Source organism: Anopheles bellator, chromosome 1 (assembly GCF_943735745.2).
Source record: "Anopheles bellator chromosome 1, idAnoBellAS_SP24_06.2, whole genome shotgun sequence".
Lineage (NCBI taxonomy): Eukaryota > Metazoa > Arthropoda > Insecta > Diptera > Culicidae > Anopheles > Anopheles bellator.
This window is the reverse complement of record NC_071285.1, coordinates 40,985,568-41,003,275: the sequence shown is the minus strand read 5'-3', so window position 1 is coordinate 41,003,275 and position 17,708 is coordinate 40,985,568. Positions and strand designations below refer to the sequence as shown.

At 49.1% G+C, this 17,708-nt stretch overlaps 1 protein-coding gene across 1 annotated transcript; it reads left to right on the top strand.

Moving 5' to 3' along the window:
• The first annotated feature begins 5,674 nt into the window (after nucleotides 1-5,674).
• On the top strand, nucleotides 5,675-7,599 carry LOC131208427 (insulin-like growth factor-binding protein complex acid labile subunit). The gene has a single exon (XM_058201178.1). The coding sequence runs from the start codon at nucleotides 5,704-5,706 to the stop codon at nucleotides 7,453-7,455; it is 1,752 nt and encodes a 583-aa protein (XP_058057161.1). The 5' UTR covers nucleotides 5,675-5,703; the 3' UTR covers nucleotides 7,456-7,599.
• Nucleotides 7,600-17,708: the final 10,109 nt, after the last annotated feature.

The following is a 17,708-nucleotide window of genomic DNA, read 5'->3' as shown; positions in this document are numbered from 1 at the left end:
AAACTTGCTGCCAAACTTGATTTAAATACAAATTGGTTCTACCGGCCAATTCTGCAGACGCGAATTGGGTTGTCGTCGATAAGTAGGTTAAGAATTATAGTGAATAAAGTAGCTTGAGTGAATTGAACTTTTTGGACATTCTGCGCATAACGAAAATGATGAAATGCTAAATTGAAAACACTTAATATTACACCATTTTCAAACAAAGGGCAACAGATTTGTACAAATTTCAATAATCGAACTGAATATGAAAGCCACTACATCAGCTTCATTCAGAACGATCTACATTGGAGAAAGTTTTGGGAATTCCATTGAAACCTCCTTTTTGGCGCCTTTCACATACAGTCAACCACCAACGAGCACCTCTGTCAATTCTGTAGCCTTATGGTTATGTTAATCAGGGACTCAAGAATTTTTAACGGTAAAATGCACCGGGTTTAAAAGAGACGATGTTGATCTTACTTAGAAATTTTTTGTAACGTCTCACAGTAAGTAATGAAATCAGTTTGATCCTTAATGTGATGTGGTAAGCAGTTTGATCAAATGGTTTCAGTTTAGTTTCAATAACTTCAAACGATTTTCAAACCTTTGCTTCCTTTGAAAGGTACTTATTCCCATCAATAGGCGGTGTGAAATTGAAACGTCAAATTGGTTTTGTTTAGAATATCATGAAAATTTATCAGTTTTCCTTTGAAAAGTTAGTAGTAACTGAAAAAACGACTAATACAATACGGAGACATTGCAGCCCGTGTGTTATGCTAGGTTTGTCCGTAGAAACATCGAATCAGTTTCTATGGACAGGACAATCGCCGAAAGAACCCACCAGGTGATCATGCCGAAAGATTCGATCCCCAGACCATTGCCGAAAGTGTGGTTTGTGAAGTTTGAAAACATAAATAACACCGCTGCCTGCAGTAAATAAATCATGCAAAACCCGGGCCGTTGAATGACATGTTAATTTGAGTCATAAAAGAAATTGTGCAAACCCCAAAAACCCTGCCTGCTTCAAAATGGTGATCTCGCACAAAACTCGGCCCGCGGACGCCGCGAGCAAAACCCGGCAAGGAGTACGTATTGCCCGCCCGAGTGGCCCCCTGGAAGAGAGCGGAAAAAAACAACAACAAAATTACAAAATAAAATGGAGCGAAAAAAAGGAGTTTTAGCCATGGGGCCGTCGTGCGCCCCTCCCCCCCCACGGCAGCCATTCCGTCTTTTCCTGCACCGCCCGGTTTATTGCCTTGCGGCCTTGCGAGTCTCTCGCTCCCTTGCTCGGAGCCCGCTTCCTTTCGTCCATCCGGCTGCTGGGCTGGGTGCTCGGGGTAAGGGGCGCGGTGGCCACGAGTTTCGCGGCGAATTCCGAGAGGACTCGGCTCACAATTGCCGGCCGTGTCCTGCGGCGGTTCTCGATCCCAAACATACTGCACCATTTGACAACGACGGAATTCGCCGGGCCGGGCCGGGCTCCAGGCCCTCGGGCGACCACCGGCGACCGGAATCGAAAGCAAAAGAGAGAGAGAGAGAGAGAAGGCGAGAGAGTGAGGGCGAAAGAGAAAACTTTTCCACTTCGCTTCCCGTCTCCTCGCTCGCCGCGTCGCTGCAGCTCTGTGAGGACCCCGTGGGCAGGTTGGCAGGAAACGAACTCCTTGTGCCTTGGCAGTGCCGTGGCCCTCACTGTGTGTATGCGTGTGATTGCTTCGAACCAAAAACGACAGAATCGCGCTCGTCGGGCGCTTCTGGAGGCTTTTTCTTCGCCGCCCGGTCGTAGCCGCCGGGTGTCCTGTTTTCATCCCAGCATCGGGGGCCGGACCGAAACCGCTGGCACGGGGGAGCGCAGGGATGGCAAAAAATGGCCGAACCGTCGAGCGAAAAGGATGTCTTCCCCTGCCCCGCGGTGCCTGCGCCACGGTCCCCGCCGGTCGGTAGAAGTGAAGGGGCCTAACTGGAAGGCCCTCACCGAGAGCCCACCGCGGGCACATGTGGCCCGCGCCCCCGACAGGAGATGCGGGGGTCTCGGTGCGGTGCGGGGTTTGCAAAATTTCACCCGTGGGCGTATTTGGGCGAAAATAAGGAAAATGATGGAGCGACGAACAAAATTCAAAAAACAAAAAACAAAAAGTGGAAAAAATAATAAAGAACTAACCTGAAAACTGAGCGCAGCGCGGCGTAAGACATTCACCCGTCGCCGCCGCCGCCGCCGCCGCCGGCTTGGGACAGGAATTCAAAAAATGGCGAAAAATGCGCCCACCCCATCCGTGGGTACCAGGCCGGAGCGAGCGGCACTTCTCCGGAACGCGCGCCGAGAAAGGTTCTGGCAAGAAGAAAGTACCACACCGCGGAACGAAAGTGACCGAAAGCGATCGGAAAGTGGAGTCCCGGTGGCCGGTGGTCGGAACCGAAACGGAAGCCGGCTTAAAACAAACACCCGAAACGCCGAAAATACCGGCCCGAATCATTAGAGGAACCGTCAAAGCAAAGGGTGCAAGAAACCTTCGCACGGCCACATCGTTAATTAGCGATGGGAAAATGGGGCACTTAAAAAAACGGGTTCGATATGTGTGTTAATCGGCACTTAACACCACCTTAACCCACGGCCCGTAACCATCACCTGGGCAGCATCATCCCAACACCGGGCACCGATTTCCTAACCTAATCGAATGAATTATCGATACGCATCGCGCCGTTGAGGCCGACGTAACAAGGAACTCTAGGGTTCCGGAGAGACCACGAAGGAAGGAGAAAAAGAAGGAAAACAGATGTCTACGAGAGTGTGTTTGTGTGTGTCGCTGGCCCCACCGAGTGTCCCCGGCCCCACCGTCGTCGACGTCGGAATCGCCAAAGGGTCCTCGATTGCGAGAAACGGGAGATCGCGAATACAGCCCCGCCATGTTTGGTGGGGCTCGATTTTTTATTTTCGCTCTGCTCGGGCCCTTTCGTCAGTGGCCGCCTGCGGCGCTCCGGGCGCATTATGCGCTCTCCATCCTTCCTTCCGTTGGTCCGTGCTGATGGCCGAGGACCTCCCGGACCTCGGGGCGACCGATGAAGCAAGCGAAACGAAGGATAAACACCGCGCCCGGTCGATCCGTCCGTCCCGGGCCGTCTTTGTGGACATTCAAATCGAACGCTGCCCAACATTGACCGCTCGTGAGAAGGAGAGAGACAGACGGACGCTGTATGGCGGGGAGGAAGGGGGGCGCTCGAAAGAAGGAAAACAACGACGGTTCGGGTCCGTTTGGCCCCCCTGGAGGCACTTTTCATTTCTGGCGTTTCGAAATTCGTCTCCCCGAAATCGTCCTGAGGGCGTAAAACGCAACGCCTCCTGCACGTGGAAGGACCTCGCGTAGAGAGAAAGAGAGCTAGCGAGCGAAAGAGAGAGAAAGAGAGGTTCGATGCATCGAACTCGAACGCGCGAAGGCGATAAGCGGTCGGAACGTTGACACGGGGCCAACGCCAGGACATTCGGACAGGATGTGGCCACAAGGATCGGTGTTAGGTGCGGCGTGCGCATCGGAGGGCAGCGACGTGGCAAAGGCTCATTATTTCGTACCCAGGCCAGCGTCAGTGAACTTTTCGTTCGGAAAACTCGGATAATAGCCGGTGTAGTGGCCGGTCCACTAAGGCGGAAGTAGTTATAAACGCTACAATGATTTTTGGCGCGGTTCGAACAGTGGGCTAAATGTACCGAAATGGGGTCGAAAGGATCAGTAAGAGTTTGGCTTGCTTGTCGGTTAAGGTAATAGGTTTATTCAATTATTTCAATTAATTGAATAATCATTAAACTAGTTTTATTAAAAAAATGCAGTGCTCCGGAAGCTCTTTCTGCAGATGGGTTGCTCAAAGTGTGATTTAATAAATATTACCAACTAAAAGCCTTCGAGTTGATGTTGAGTTGGTGATGGGCTCAGAACAAAGCGTGTAATTTTCATGAACCGATTTTTAGAATTTACTTGTATCTTGTCGAAAACCTATGCATTTTCGTGTCAATTCAGTTTGGTATCTTGCTTGGTTGTGGAACTTTTGGTAACTTTTTGGTGGCAAACTGTCGCCTGAATGTCCTGAGTGTAAGGTGATAAGGTGTCTTACATTCTTCGTCTTACGGATTCTAAATGCTAAATGATTTTGAACAATCGTGATGTGAAGATTTATAAATTCTTTGGATTCTTCAAGATATAGCGTATTCATTATCTACAAAATAAAAAAAATATTCACGAATTAAGCGACAAATTGATAATTGACGCAGCATAGATCCACCAGAAGATACTTGGGTTCAATATCGTTTGTGGCTCAATAACAGAGGGTACTGCCTATCCTATTTTTTGTTATGTTGGTATACTCTTCTTATGAACTTAAGTGATGTGTCTCTTAATTCTTTGTTTCTGCTATTTAGTATCCTCGTATCACATTATATCGGTAACGGAAAAAAATCAAGTACCGTACAATGATTGAATATTTATTTTTGGAAGGTTTAATAACAAAGGAAACTTATGAACGAATGTTGAAAGTATGTATCAGAACTCATTGCCTTCAATTAGTACTTTAAAAGGAGGATTTCTGCATTGGACGTACAAACCTTCAAGACGATCCAAGTCAAAAATGGCAAAAAACAGACACAACATTAGAAGTAAAAAGTAAAAATACAGGATATCGTATTGGAAAATCGTCGAATGACTGAAAGAGATTTAGTACAAGAGCGAACAATAAAGTGTATTTTAAACCATAAAATTGTGTTTTTTGCTTAATGAACCGCAAAACTGGTTGAACAACCTGGTGGATCACCTCTAACAAATCAACGGAAGATTGTTTCAGTCTCTCAATCTCATTGGATACAGATACGTAAACACTGTTAATGTAACACTTGTTGCTGCTACTAATATTGATGGGAAATATTTTTTTTTATAACTTAATAGAAATATAGCAACAACAATCCAGCCGGCCAATTCTTTTTGGCATGTTAAGGCACAATTATTTCTAAAATGTAACTTTGAATTAACTTGAATAAAACTTAGGCAAACTTTTAGCAACAGAGGCTGAGTGTGGCGGTAAAAAAGCCAGTCCCTTTTCTTCATGTGTGTTAAACTCCCAACACAATTGTGAAAAAACTTCTGCTATGCTCTAATCTAAATAACAAATAATATTGACACAATAGAAAAACTTGCTGTGACGGTTTGCTAAACAGTCGAACCCTTTTCTTATCACGGATGCAGCCCGACGGTGGCGTTTCATTTTCTTCGCTGGGCTCCCTTGGGTTCCCCTGGCTCCCCTATAACAGCAAACAGCGCAGTGCCATTAGCTGCATCGTTGCACAAAATGCCAAACACCCTTATCGCACACCCGTCGCCCGATCCCAGTTCCTTCAGTGTTTCAAGTTCACTCCCTTCTTTGGTGAGACCGTCCGCGTCTTGCGAGTACTGATCGCCGGCGCAGATTGGGCCTCAGCTGATTGGTTACACAACTCCACCCAGGCGATCAACGTGATCGACGTGCCGTGTGTGTGGAGAGGAGGAGTTTGTGGTCCTTCCGCATCGTATGTGGGGCAAGCGCTAGACACAACTCGTAAGGAACACCCGTCGGTTCCGCATTGGCAAAGGCAGACGCGAATTTTGATAAGAAATAGTCGCCCGCTGCTGTCGACGACACTGTCTACTTCCTTCTGCGGCCAGTCACAGTCACAGTGTGGCCGTTGATAGAGTAGCAAGGATCGAAGCAATGCAGTCGCTCAGGTTCTTTTGCACCCCTCTGGTGCTGGTGCTCGTCCTGATCGCGAGGGCAGCCCACGGTATCATCTATCAGTGCGATCACTACGAGAGCGAGAAGTACGAAGTGCGGTACTGTGCCCTGTTCAACGTGACGATCGTGCATTTCGCGGAGGACGTAGACTTCGTGTCGGACTATCCGCGCCCGTACCGTTTCGAGTTCTTCCAGTCGAACCTGACGGAAGTGCCCCGTGCCCTGTTCGTGGCGTTTCCCGAGATGCAGGAGATCAGCTTCGAGGCCACCGGGCTGGAGAACATTAACCGGTACACGTTCGAGCACGCGAAGCAACTGCAGCGGCTGTCGGTCAGTGGCAACGGACTGACGAGCCTCGGCAATCTGGTGTTTATGGGTGCCGAGCGGTTACTGTCCCTAAACGCATCCCACAACCGACTCAAGGAGGTAAAGGAGCAGGCGTTCGGTGGGCTGCCCGGTGTCACGGAGCTGGACCTAAGCCACAACCTGCTGGAGTCGTTGGCCGATGATCTGTTCGCCTCGCTGAAAGCTCTAACGGTGCTGCTCTTACACCACAACCGACTGACGGTCCTGGGGCGTGAAGTGCTGCGCGAGAACTACCTAACCTCGCTCGATCTGAGTCACAACCGCCTGACGGCCTTGGACCCGGGCGCCCTGGGCCTGGGCGTGATCGGGACGCTGAGCGTGCGTGGCAATCAGCTGCGCAGTTTCACACTTCCGGCCGAAACGATGGTCGTGGACGTGTCGGATAACAACCTGACCACGATCGGGCATCCGGCGGGCCATGCGTACACCGTGCGGCATCTCAACATCTCCCACAATCGGCTGGCCAGCATCGTGAATGTGACCGACCTGACGCAGCTCGTGTCACTCGATGCATCCTTCAACGAGCTCGGCGCACTACCGCTGACCACGTTCCTATCGCTGCGGAGTCTCGTGGTGCTCAATCTGGAAGCGACCAACCTGACCCATCTCGAGTATGGGCTGTTCTCGCAACAGACGGCCCTCAGCTGGCTGGACGTTTCGTTTAATCGGCTGCGCACGTTCGACGTCAGTGTGCTGACGGCCGCTCCGGATCTGCAGCAGCTGTTTCTGGACGGGAACCGCCTAACGGATCTCGATTACGCCCAGCTCGGGGATCTGTTTCCGGTGCTCAAGCACCTGGGTCTGTTCGCCAACCACTGGAACTGTTCGTATCTGATCGAGCTAATGCGCTACTGCAAACGGCACGGTATCAGCATCGAGCCGTCGAAAGCGTACGGTACCGTGCTGCATCTCCCGAACGTCCGGGGCATCTACTGCCAGAGTTCGGCCGCCGCCCGGTTGCCTCTGTTCCGGCCCGTGCTCCACTCCGTCAACGAAACCGAGGAACCGCAGGATCCACCCGAGGCACCGACGACGGTGAGGGCTACGGGAATCGCAGACCAGCAGCAGCAGCTACTGGAGATGATCCATCAGCTAAACCGCACGACCTGGGAGCGTATGGACCGGATGGCGGAGGCAAAAGACCGAGAGTCGGGGTCGGCATCCGGATCCGGATCCGAGGCGCTGCACGCGTACAGCTTTCAGGTCTTCATCCTGCTCATCCTCTCCGTCATCCTGATCATCAACGTGGGCTTCCTGCTCTGGGTGCAGCACAACGCGAACGTGCGCCGGGCTGTCGATCGTATGATCATCTTCCGCCGCGAACAGGGTGCCTCGATCCAAACCGAACTCCACGGAGAGTTCTGAGGAAGCTATGTCCCCAACGTGCCAATCCTTTTCGATCCCAACTGTCACTCGGACACCATCCGTTTCCTTGGGTGTTTTCAAACCCCGTTTTATGCTTTAAGAATTTACCAACTATAAATAAATAAAGTCGGAGGCCGGAAAAAAGGACTCGGAAGGACGCTTTCAACATTGAACCACGGGGTGCACGTGTGTATGTGTGACGAATGGACACAAAAGAAGGGACTCCCGGTACGGGCCCCCAGGGAAGGGAAGTTTTCATTAACATTATCAGCATCATTATTTGGCCGCATTGGGGTGGGTTGGGTTGTGTATCATAATTTTCCCAATTATCCGGACCCCCCAGAGTCACAGGAAAACATTAACAAACTTGCGGTGGGGTCAAGCGACGATGCACCAGGATGTGCTGCCACCCGCCGATGCCACCACCCACCGGGCGCCGGGGTTTTCCGAGATTTTCCTTTCCGCACCACGGCCGAAGTCACAATGGCGCTGATAAATAAATGATTTCCGCTCGTAAAATTAATCTGTCGATTGGTTATTATTGGCCGTACACACATTATAATTAACTTCGCGTTCGGTTCGATGTTTGTCCGCTTTTTTTCGCGTTTTTTTCGGGATTCGCGTGTGTGTCCACAGCGGCAAAAAAAATGCCCGGCTTAAAGACACGCGAGACCGGCGCGGGAAGGGGTTCTGCCTACCTTTTCAAGCAGTTGGCCTCCAGGCCGAGCGCACTGCTCCGTTGCTCCAGATCGGCGGAGTAAAGGTGGAAAATGTCGAACGGGAAAATGGTGGCTTCGTTTTGGGGCACTCACTCGCACCGCGCGTTACAGATGTGATGCTAAATCGGGGCCGACTTTCCGTCGGTTCCGGAGGTTCTGGCCGCCTGGTCACTTCGGGTCGCAGTCAAACAAACACAGACACACACAGACGATACAATGGTTTTGTTGACGAAACACGACGGCGGCGACGACGACGACGACGACGAAACACTCTCTAGAGCGGTCCTCGCCCTGATCTGGTGCGCGCGAAGTTTCTGAGACGACTGAAACGGTCACCTCGAAATTCAAATCCAGCCGCCGACACGAACGAACCGGTTCACTCGTCGGGCTTCTCACGCGTGAATGGTGAGAACGCGCTCGCCGGGGTGAGAAGATACGCTCTCACCATCGCATCGCGGTTCGGCTTCGCATCAGCTGTTTTCAGCGTCTCAGGAGCCATTCGCTGGCTCTATCTCTCTTACTCTTGCCCTCTCAACACCTAACAAATGCACTGTCTCTCTCTCCCTCATGAGTGTTGATCCTGCGAGCCAAGTGCAGCATTTGCGTCCCTCTCGGGCGCCCTCGTTCCAGTAGCGCTCTTTCGCTCGCACGCGCCGTTTGGTTTACGAGGTGCTTAGAAAGGGGTAATAAAAGTATCATTAGGGATCATTTTCTCGTGTTCTTTCTCTCTCGCTCTCTCTCTCTCTCGATCGTTTCCTTGATTCTTTTCCCACCGATCGTGACGGTTTGCGAGTGTTTCGTGCTGGGGGTCAATGATTAATTGATTAGTGATAAATTGGTCGCCATTTGGCTCGTTTGGCACGTGGTGGTGGCGAATCATTCGAACAAGGCGCGAATCTTCTGCCGTGGTCATCTGTGACGTGTGTGAACTTCCGTTAGCGCTGGTTTCGGAACATTGGCTCGGTCGGACTCTGGTGTGGACACTAAATGTAACTAATTAACATTCAATTCAATCTAGAATACGATACACTTTTCTCTAGTGAAATAAATAATGTTTTTAAATTATAGATTTTTCTCATAATTGTAATGTTCGATCAGCTGTGAAAGTGTAGAATAGAACAACCATCAGTTGAATTCTCTTATTTTGTTTAAATGATGCTTACGCAGGGTGACCAATTTACGATACATTTTTTCATTTCGTTTTAAAAAACGGCTGAATATTTTTCGATACTTGAGCGGTTCATTCATGACATTTATGTATAAAATACAATTTAAATTGCAGAAAATTGGGAAATATGAAAAACTTATTTTTAAAGGGTTAGGTATTCAATCCAAAGGGTACGATATTGGAAAACCTCATTTCATTGAAGCTTGGTGCGGATTTTGGATGATTAGTTTTTCGGCGAAACTGATGCTGAAAACTTGGACGGCATTTAGTTTCAACAGGATGGCGCTACGTACCATACAGCGATAGCCACAATCGATATTTATGTTATGCAAACCAACCAGCAACTATTGACAACCTCAAGATCCAAATTCAAGTTGCTATTGAGGAAGAGGACCACAGACAGTCGAAAATGTACTCCAAAAGAGGTCGATTGAATGAGCCAATCTTGGTAAACATTTGACTAAAATTGTTTTTCACAAAAAAATGGAAGGAATGAACCTCTCAAATAAAAGTTCAACCGTTTTTTTTGTAATAACCAAATAAAAACATTTATCGTAAATTGCTCACCCTGTATTTGGTTGTTTTACATGCTGGCAATCGAAACGCGTCGTTACACTTGACCCACACTGTGGATTCGACCAACCGAACGCGGGCAACGATGATCGTCCGCCCCGCGGGGGCACCCCTCCGCTCACTCCGCAGCCCGCCCGCGGTGTGCCGTACCGTGGCGGAGCCTCATTTTCGGGACCGAATCCGAAAGGCGATCGGGCGGCGAGAAAAACCGTCCACGAAACCAGTTAGCCGCGGGCTACGCTTTGGCGGAGTGAGGACCGGGCCCGGCAGAGAGCGAGGAGGGCCGCCGCCGGCCATCCAGCCGGCCACTCCGTTCTCCGTTCGCCGTGGTACGAGTTTGTTGGCGCGGCCCAGCCCGACTGTGTTGGCCGCGGGCTGCTCGATGGCCGCAGGGCTCGACCGTATATTATATTCCGCTGCTCTCGCTGCGAACCGATGGCTGACGCCTGTCTGTGTGCACGCGTGTGTGCATGTGTGTGCTTATGCTGCTGGTCGGGTTTGTGGCCGCGGGCCAGCAACAGTCCCCGGTTGTATCGTGCATCCCCTGCCCCGCCACGGCGGCTATCACGTGGCTCGTGGAAATTCATTCGCCCGGTTCGTCCTCGAGGCGCTTATAAAATAAATATATATAAGTATAAAGTGTATATTCTTCTCTCGGTACGGAACGCTGTCTCTCTCTCTCTCTTTCAGGGACACACACCCCGTAGGGGCAGACTTTAGAACCACCACCACCGGGGCGCGCGCGGTTCATCATCATTTTTCCGGCCCTGCCCGAGGCGCTCGGCGTCCATCCGCCGTGCGGCCCGGCCCGGCGTTGTTTGAGTTGTCAAGTCAAGCGGCGGCAGTATCGGCAGTGCGAAAGAGAGGGCACGATAAAACAACAACAAAAAACCGGGCAGAATACTCAAAACCAAAACTCGCCGAGCAACTCGCTCGCTCGGTTCGGTCTCCGTCCGTGGTTGCCCCGGGCAAAAGAACTTCCTCCTCGCTTGCCGTCTTCGGAGACCCCGCGGGCCATTCTAGGCCCGGAGAACGCAGAATGAGGGAATGTGTATGGTAATACTGGTGTGTGTGTGCGACCGCGGTTGCGATCCGTTGCGGCCAACCAAGCCCACCAAGTTGAGACTGCGAACAGTACAGGACCTCCGCCCGAGCCCGAGATTGAAATCTTCCGAACCGAACGCGCACGGGAATGATAGAATGTGGCCCCCGGGGGGACGCATCGTAATGTCTGGGTGATGCAGTTCGTTCGGATTAAACTTCCGGCCAAGGTTGCCCGACGGTCTGACGAACCACAAGAGGTCACAGCAGAAGCCCAAAAGGAGTTGCTGTTATATTTTGGTTGAAATCGCGTTGAATTGTACGCTGGATGGAATTTCAGTTGTGAAGTCGACATATTACCATCTTACAGGCCGGCCATCGGGACGTTAAGGATGGTGTGACCATATTTACGACTAAAATTCACTTCAACTTAATTAAATTCCGGAAAACTCACAGCTTTGAACTAACAGATGCTGAATAATTGAATAAATAATTGAATAAATGTCTCGAACTCTCTTTAATGCAATTTTAAGGATTTTGAGATAATTTCAATATTTTAATAAGCTTCTTCGGTAGAAGGTTCCTCCAATTTGTTTTGAGTTTACCATTATATTGTTCAATACGATTTTTATTCGATTCATATTCCACAAAACTAACAAAGATTGGATCCAAAGGAAAAATTCAAAGTTTCTGGGTCGTCTGGGAATTAAGGGCTCAAACTGAATGACAACATAGAGGAATAAAAAGATTACCCTACAAGCGTTCGTTGTCACTGAGCCACCCGGTGCTGCAAGGGGTGTGCATGTCAAAAGGTGTCGAAAGGACCGAAAAGGACCTTCGTCATCGACCACTTGTTGCTTCCGGTATGGTTCGATGCGGGCCGGTGATGGGACTGTCAGCTCTATTTTCGTACCTCTATCGTTCTCTATCGAGCAAACTATTACCCTTTGCCTTGTCGGACAGCCTAATGTAAAACTGGGGAGCTTAAATATTCACGCTTCACGGTGTTTATGTGATCCTCACCTGAAGCTAATGAAGTACAGCCACGCACATCGCGCTAAAGCCCCCAAAGAGGTGATGTGGGGCATCAAATGTTACCGTCCCTTGCGCCTCAGAGCCTCAGAGTTGGGTTGAGGACGAGCACAAATTATTTGCCCTTTTTCGGTGTTCAGGATTTTTTTGGCCTTTCCAGGAACACCGCCCACCCATCAGAACCCTGCACTCACTCTGGGTATCCTGGTGAACCGCACCGTGCGCCGGCCGCGGGATTTCGAAATTTCATTTTGCAAATCACATAAAACGGTGCGCGTCGTGCGCGATATTATATTATGTGCCGGAGCTGGCCGCGGGCGATGTGAAATTAAATATTTGACGCTAATTCAACAGTGCAGTCGGAACGGTACCCGGAGCAGCAGCGCACGAGGCGGCTTTCGGAGCTGGTTCCAACTGGGAAACCAAACCGCGTATCTGGCCCCAAAAATACCCGGTCCCGGTTTCCCAAAACATGCTGCTCGTAATGTAGCTGTAATAATGTGTATTTCGATGCTGCGAAATAAAAGCTGCACCTCGGGGGGCTGAACGGGGGGTTACTTTGGGAGCTGATTTGCTGTCGGATTGGTTTGAAGCCGCCGGAGCCCAACGAGTGTTAGATTGACTCCGATAAACTTTTCTCGAAATTAATCATGGCCGCGCCGTGGCGTGTGTGCTGTCAAGCATGTAGATTACGCTGTTTGCCGTACAGAGCAATGCTGCTTCATAAATAATTCATTTTCACAAAATTAGCCACCGCCTTTAAGGGAAGGGCGTATTTGGGACGCAAAGTTGCCTTACCAGAAGCTGGAAAAGAATGGAAAAACGGAAAATTTAGGAAAAAAATCCCCGAGCATCCCCGAGCACATTTCAATTGTCACGCAGGGAGATCCTTACATTAAAACTCACAAAACACAGCCCAGCGGGATGGTAAACCTTCACGTATATTAAATGCTTACCAAACGGACCGAGCAAAGTTTTGGGAGAAGAACCAAACAACGGAAACACGCGGCAACGTTCAGAATACAACACTTTATTATCCCTTTTCAACTTCGGTACACATCTCGTTCACTTTATCCTAAGAATCTGTCAATGTATATAATATATATTCATTTTTGGTCTATTCAAAACAGAATATGTACATGAAAGTTTTCAGTAATGGCATGCTTTCGATTCGATAGGAGGAAAGAAGGCGCATTAAAATTACTATTTACAGAAATCGCCCGATCGGCGATGATAACGCAACGAGAAGACGAGGACACCGAAGACTGTGCGCGAACGGATCATACGGACCTAACGGGGACCTCTAGCGGCACAAGCACGTTGCCGTTGTTGGCGAGCTTGTAGGTTGAGACGATCCTTTGGTTCAATTTCTCCAACTATTCGGTGCCTGCGGCCAAGCGGAAAGGACCAAACGAATGCACGTGGGAGCCAGGCGTCAATGAAGGAGTGGCGCAATACGGGAACGAGTGTTCGAGAGCTGCCCATTGGTTTGTGCTGTCAAGCGGCCCCCAAAACGAAGCGATCCAACAGGCGGATTGATTGATGTTTCAAAGGACAGAGACAAAAGCATGTCATTCGGGAAAGGAAGGTAAATTCGTTTTACGCAAGCCCAATCCTCAATCCCCTTGGCTTGGGACCACCGGAGGACGGCTCCTTCCGGCCCAGGGGGGGAGGGCTCTCATAACTGTCGCTCTCTTTTCTCGTGTGTTTTTACAAAAGTTACCGATAAGTAAATGCTAACTGACGTGGGATGGGATTTTGCCAAGATCGCCCGCCCAAGTCGATCCGTTTTCCATTGGTTTCCTCAATTTTCCACTTAAGCCTTCAATCGCGCGGTGTGTGCTTGCGTTCGTTGGCGTGTAACGGGCCGTCTTCTGCGCGGCTACTCCCCTCCGCTTTCGGTGCTCGGTTGTTTCCTATTTTCCGGGTTTTCTGTTACTGTATCGCTTAGCTTAGTTGATCATCTTTTGTGGTATTACAATTTGCCTACCGGTTAAAACATTCTATCTACGCTCGGTTCATTTGTTTTTTTGTTTGTTATTATTTTAATTCTTGTTCTAGTAATATATTCTGCACCGATGGCTTCGGCTGCGCCAAATTGTGGAAACAATCAATCCCAACATGTTGATGATCATGCACTTCCCAGTGACCGTTCATTTCTATTGCTGTGTTTGCGTGTATCGGTATATCGCTGCCTGCGGTCAAATCGAGTGCCAAGGTGCCAAGATGGCGGAACGACTCCACGTGGGAGGCCGACGCCAAAGGATGTGGACAAAGAAACATGCATGATCGATGATGTTGAACGAAGATGATGCTACAGAAGCCACAGAAGAACCAAAAAAGCGACACACTGTTCTAGTGCTAGTGACACATCCCGGAGCCGGAGACCCTGCCTTCGGTTTGCCCCTCGAGATTCGCTCGCTCTATGCTGATCCTCACGTTGACTCGCTAGTGTGTGGGCTCTACGTTTCATTTAATTGTCATGCACAACACCATTTATGTTTGTTTCGTTTGTTTGCTTGCAACGCACTCGTTTCACTAATCCTGCTGCATTCCTCTAGGAGCTACGCTACGTAACGGTGTGACGCTCTAGATTCTGCTCGGTTGGACCTGCTACTGATAGTGGCCCTCGGATGTGGAGAAAATTATCGAACCAAAAACTGAACTTCCAATCACTTAACGATTGAGATCTTTTCCGGGGGGTACTGGTTTAAGGACTTGACTCAGAATGTTGCTAAAAGACTGCTCTACAAACACGCTTATGCTGTGAGCTTGGATTCGTCTCCTCAAAAGGATGCCCCTTGGACAAGCCGTACGCAGCCGTTCCAAATCGAAGCATCGAGAGCGCCTACAAGTTTCCACAGTAAATGTTACTACGATCATATGCGTCGATCTTCGCCCGCCTCCAATGCGCCTAAACCAAGCCCCGGCCACCAAGTGCTGGGGCTAACTCTACCAACTCGTCTTCTAGGTCGGGTTGCTGTACCGGGTTCAAAGTTGAATTTTTATCGCTTTTTATCATAAAACATGTTTTTATTACGAACGACACCCAGTCCCTGTCTTTGCTGTCTTACACACGTTAACACACACAAACACACGCTCCTTGTCGAGTTTTGCTATTAGTTTAGAATTGTGTCAGCAGTTCGCCGCCCGTAACGGAGTCGCTCGAAGCCTTCGGAGCGGAGCCTTATTAATTGATTACTGATTAACGCTAAAACGGCCGCCGTCGCTGCTCAGTAAATCACTTAGAGTTCGCTTACAATTACTTCATAAGTTTGACATTTTACTCGTCATTCGTTTTTCGGTGTGCCACGCTCTCTCTCTCTCTCCCTCTCTCTCGCTCGCTCGGTGTATGTGTGCCTCTCATCCGAGCGAGCGGATGCTTAGAATGGTAGTTTCAGTTTTATGGCTCCGTTTACAATTAATTTGTATTTTACTGCTACACCTACAAGAGACGGTACCTAATGAACATAAAATTCGCTCCACTGCCGGCAGTTGGGTACGGGTTTCCCGGGTGGGGAACGAGAAGTGGAAGAAGTGTCTTAAAACGATGCTCCCTTCATGTGACCCTACGAAGTGGGGGGCCTCAGGAGCGCCAGGTTTGATGGATCCTTCCTTACGCTGTTTTGGTGTGTGTCGTGTGGACCGACTTTTCTAATGTGAGCCATCCGGGTTTTGTCAAGGGGATCAATTGGACCCTCTTCGCAAAGAACACCCGCAAGGTTTGCGGTATTTTTTTTTTTCGCATTCGGCCCGAGTTGGTCCGAGTTTTACCGCAAAAACGTAATTTCACCCTTCTTTACATTCACTGTAACAACGTTAAGATCCATCGAGCGGTTGGTTAGCCGTGGGTAGGGTGTTTACTGGTAAGCTTTACTTCTTTTCGTTGCTACTTTGTAACTTCCACTCAAACGTAGCCGATTCTTTCCGTCCCTCTGTCTATCTGTCTCCATTACACCTAATTATATTATAATTTTCGTTTGATTTTCGTTCTGCTTACTGTGTTGTAATGTTTTTACTCTAAAAGTGTGTTTTTTGGGTTTTCCTTTTTATCAATAAACAACAATCACGTTACGGTACTCGATTAATAGTATTATTAATGTTATTTTAAAGTAGTATTCACAGATCTAGCTGGAAGATTGATTTAATGCCTAGATGATCGAAACGAACGAGAGGATTTTCGATTTTTTGTTTTCTGTGTTTGGTTTGCCTACCAACCGCTTGTGTTAAGAAGAATAGTTCAAGAAGTGAGGAACTCAAACCTTGTTGGAACTCAAAATTTGCCTAATTAATTATTCGAATAGAAAACAACAAAAAAAAACGAGGATCAGTGGTACGATTCACGGGCATACCGCTTCGGCTGGTGCTGGGGACCACACGGTTGTCTACGGTTTCATTGTTAGCTTTGATTGACTGGTGTTCTTATTTACATCGTCCTCGCAACCCTCGCATCTAGCAGACGGCCGGCAGGAAGGTATGTTGAACTACAAACCCCCTTTCTCCACCCGGCAATCGGTCTCGTAATCGGTGTGCCTACACGACTATGCTCAGGAACGACCCTGGTTAGGAACCACGATCAAGATACGATCGTTCCGAAAGCATAAAATAAACCAACCAACACCAGACTCCATTTCTGTCCTTCTGTCTTTCTAGTTTAAAGTTAACCGTTGGCCCTATCGACCTCGACACACTTGATATGTGATCCTAGCGGTCAGTGGTGAGTTTTCGGGACTACGGGGTTTTTGGGGAGGATTTCGGACCGAGGGCCGTCTCAGCGACACCGTACGGATTGCTTCTACTGGTTTTCACTATGGTTTGCGTGTTTTTGCACTTAAAATCCACCCTTCGTGTGGTGTGTTGTGTTGAGCGCCACTTGTGGTTTCTGCACCGTTTTCCCAATCGCCGCGCGATGGGTTTGACTAGTTCACGTGTTACCTTCCATTTTAAAGCTATCAGGATTTCCGTGTCCTTATTTGCTAGTTTCGTCTTCTGCTTCATCTTAATGTTACTTCATGCTGCGCACCATCCTTAGGGCGGCGAACACCTACGAGCTAGCATTAATCTTCTTATTACTTTAGTATTACTTTTGCTTTCATTGTACGCTATCCTATAGGGGGGTTGGGTTTTTTTTGTTACTATTCCTAAGCTCCGTTCCCTCTGACGGACTTCGTAATGTGTTTTTTGTTGTTTGTTTTTTTGTTTTTAAGTTCTCTCTACTGTGGCTCGTTGGGTACATAGAAAGAGAGAGAGAGAGAGATGGGGGAAGATGGTGTTGTGTGATAGAGTGACAACGCCCGCCGATGGGTCTCGCGGAGGGTGGGTTTTAGTTTTGGGACTCTCTGCTCATCCTCGATGCCTTTTTAAACGTAACAAAAACAGTCGCTAACAGTAACGGTCGCAGTCGGCTCCAAAGGGAGTCCGCGCGCCAAAGGATCGCGCAGCGCAACAAGAGGGACATTCTGGCCTTAAACACGATTGTTCGGTTAGAGATATAGATGTAAGAGAGGCGCGCGAGAGGCGAACAAGGGTTTAACACTGTACACTGACGCGCGTTGGACGTTGAGTTAGAATCCTAGCCGCTAGCCCATTCCTAGCATGGGGTTGTCTCAGAGTAGAGAGATTGAAAGTACGGAGAGTAAGAGTTGTCTATTTTGATAGTATGCTGCTTGCTTCACCGATTCGGTGCAAAATCCGGCCTCCGGCTGCTAGTACTACTACTG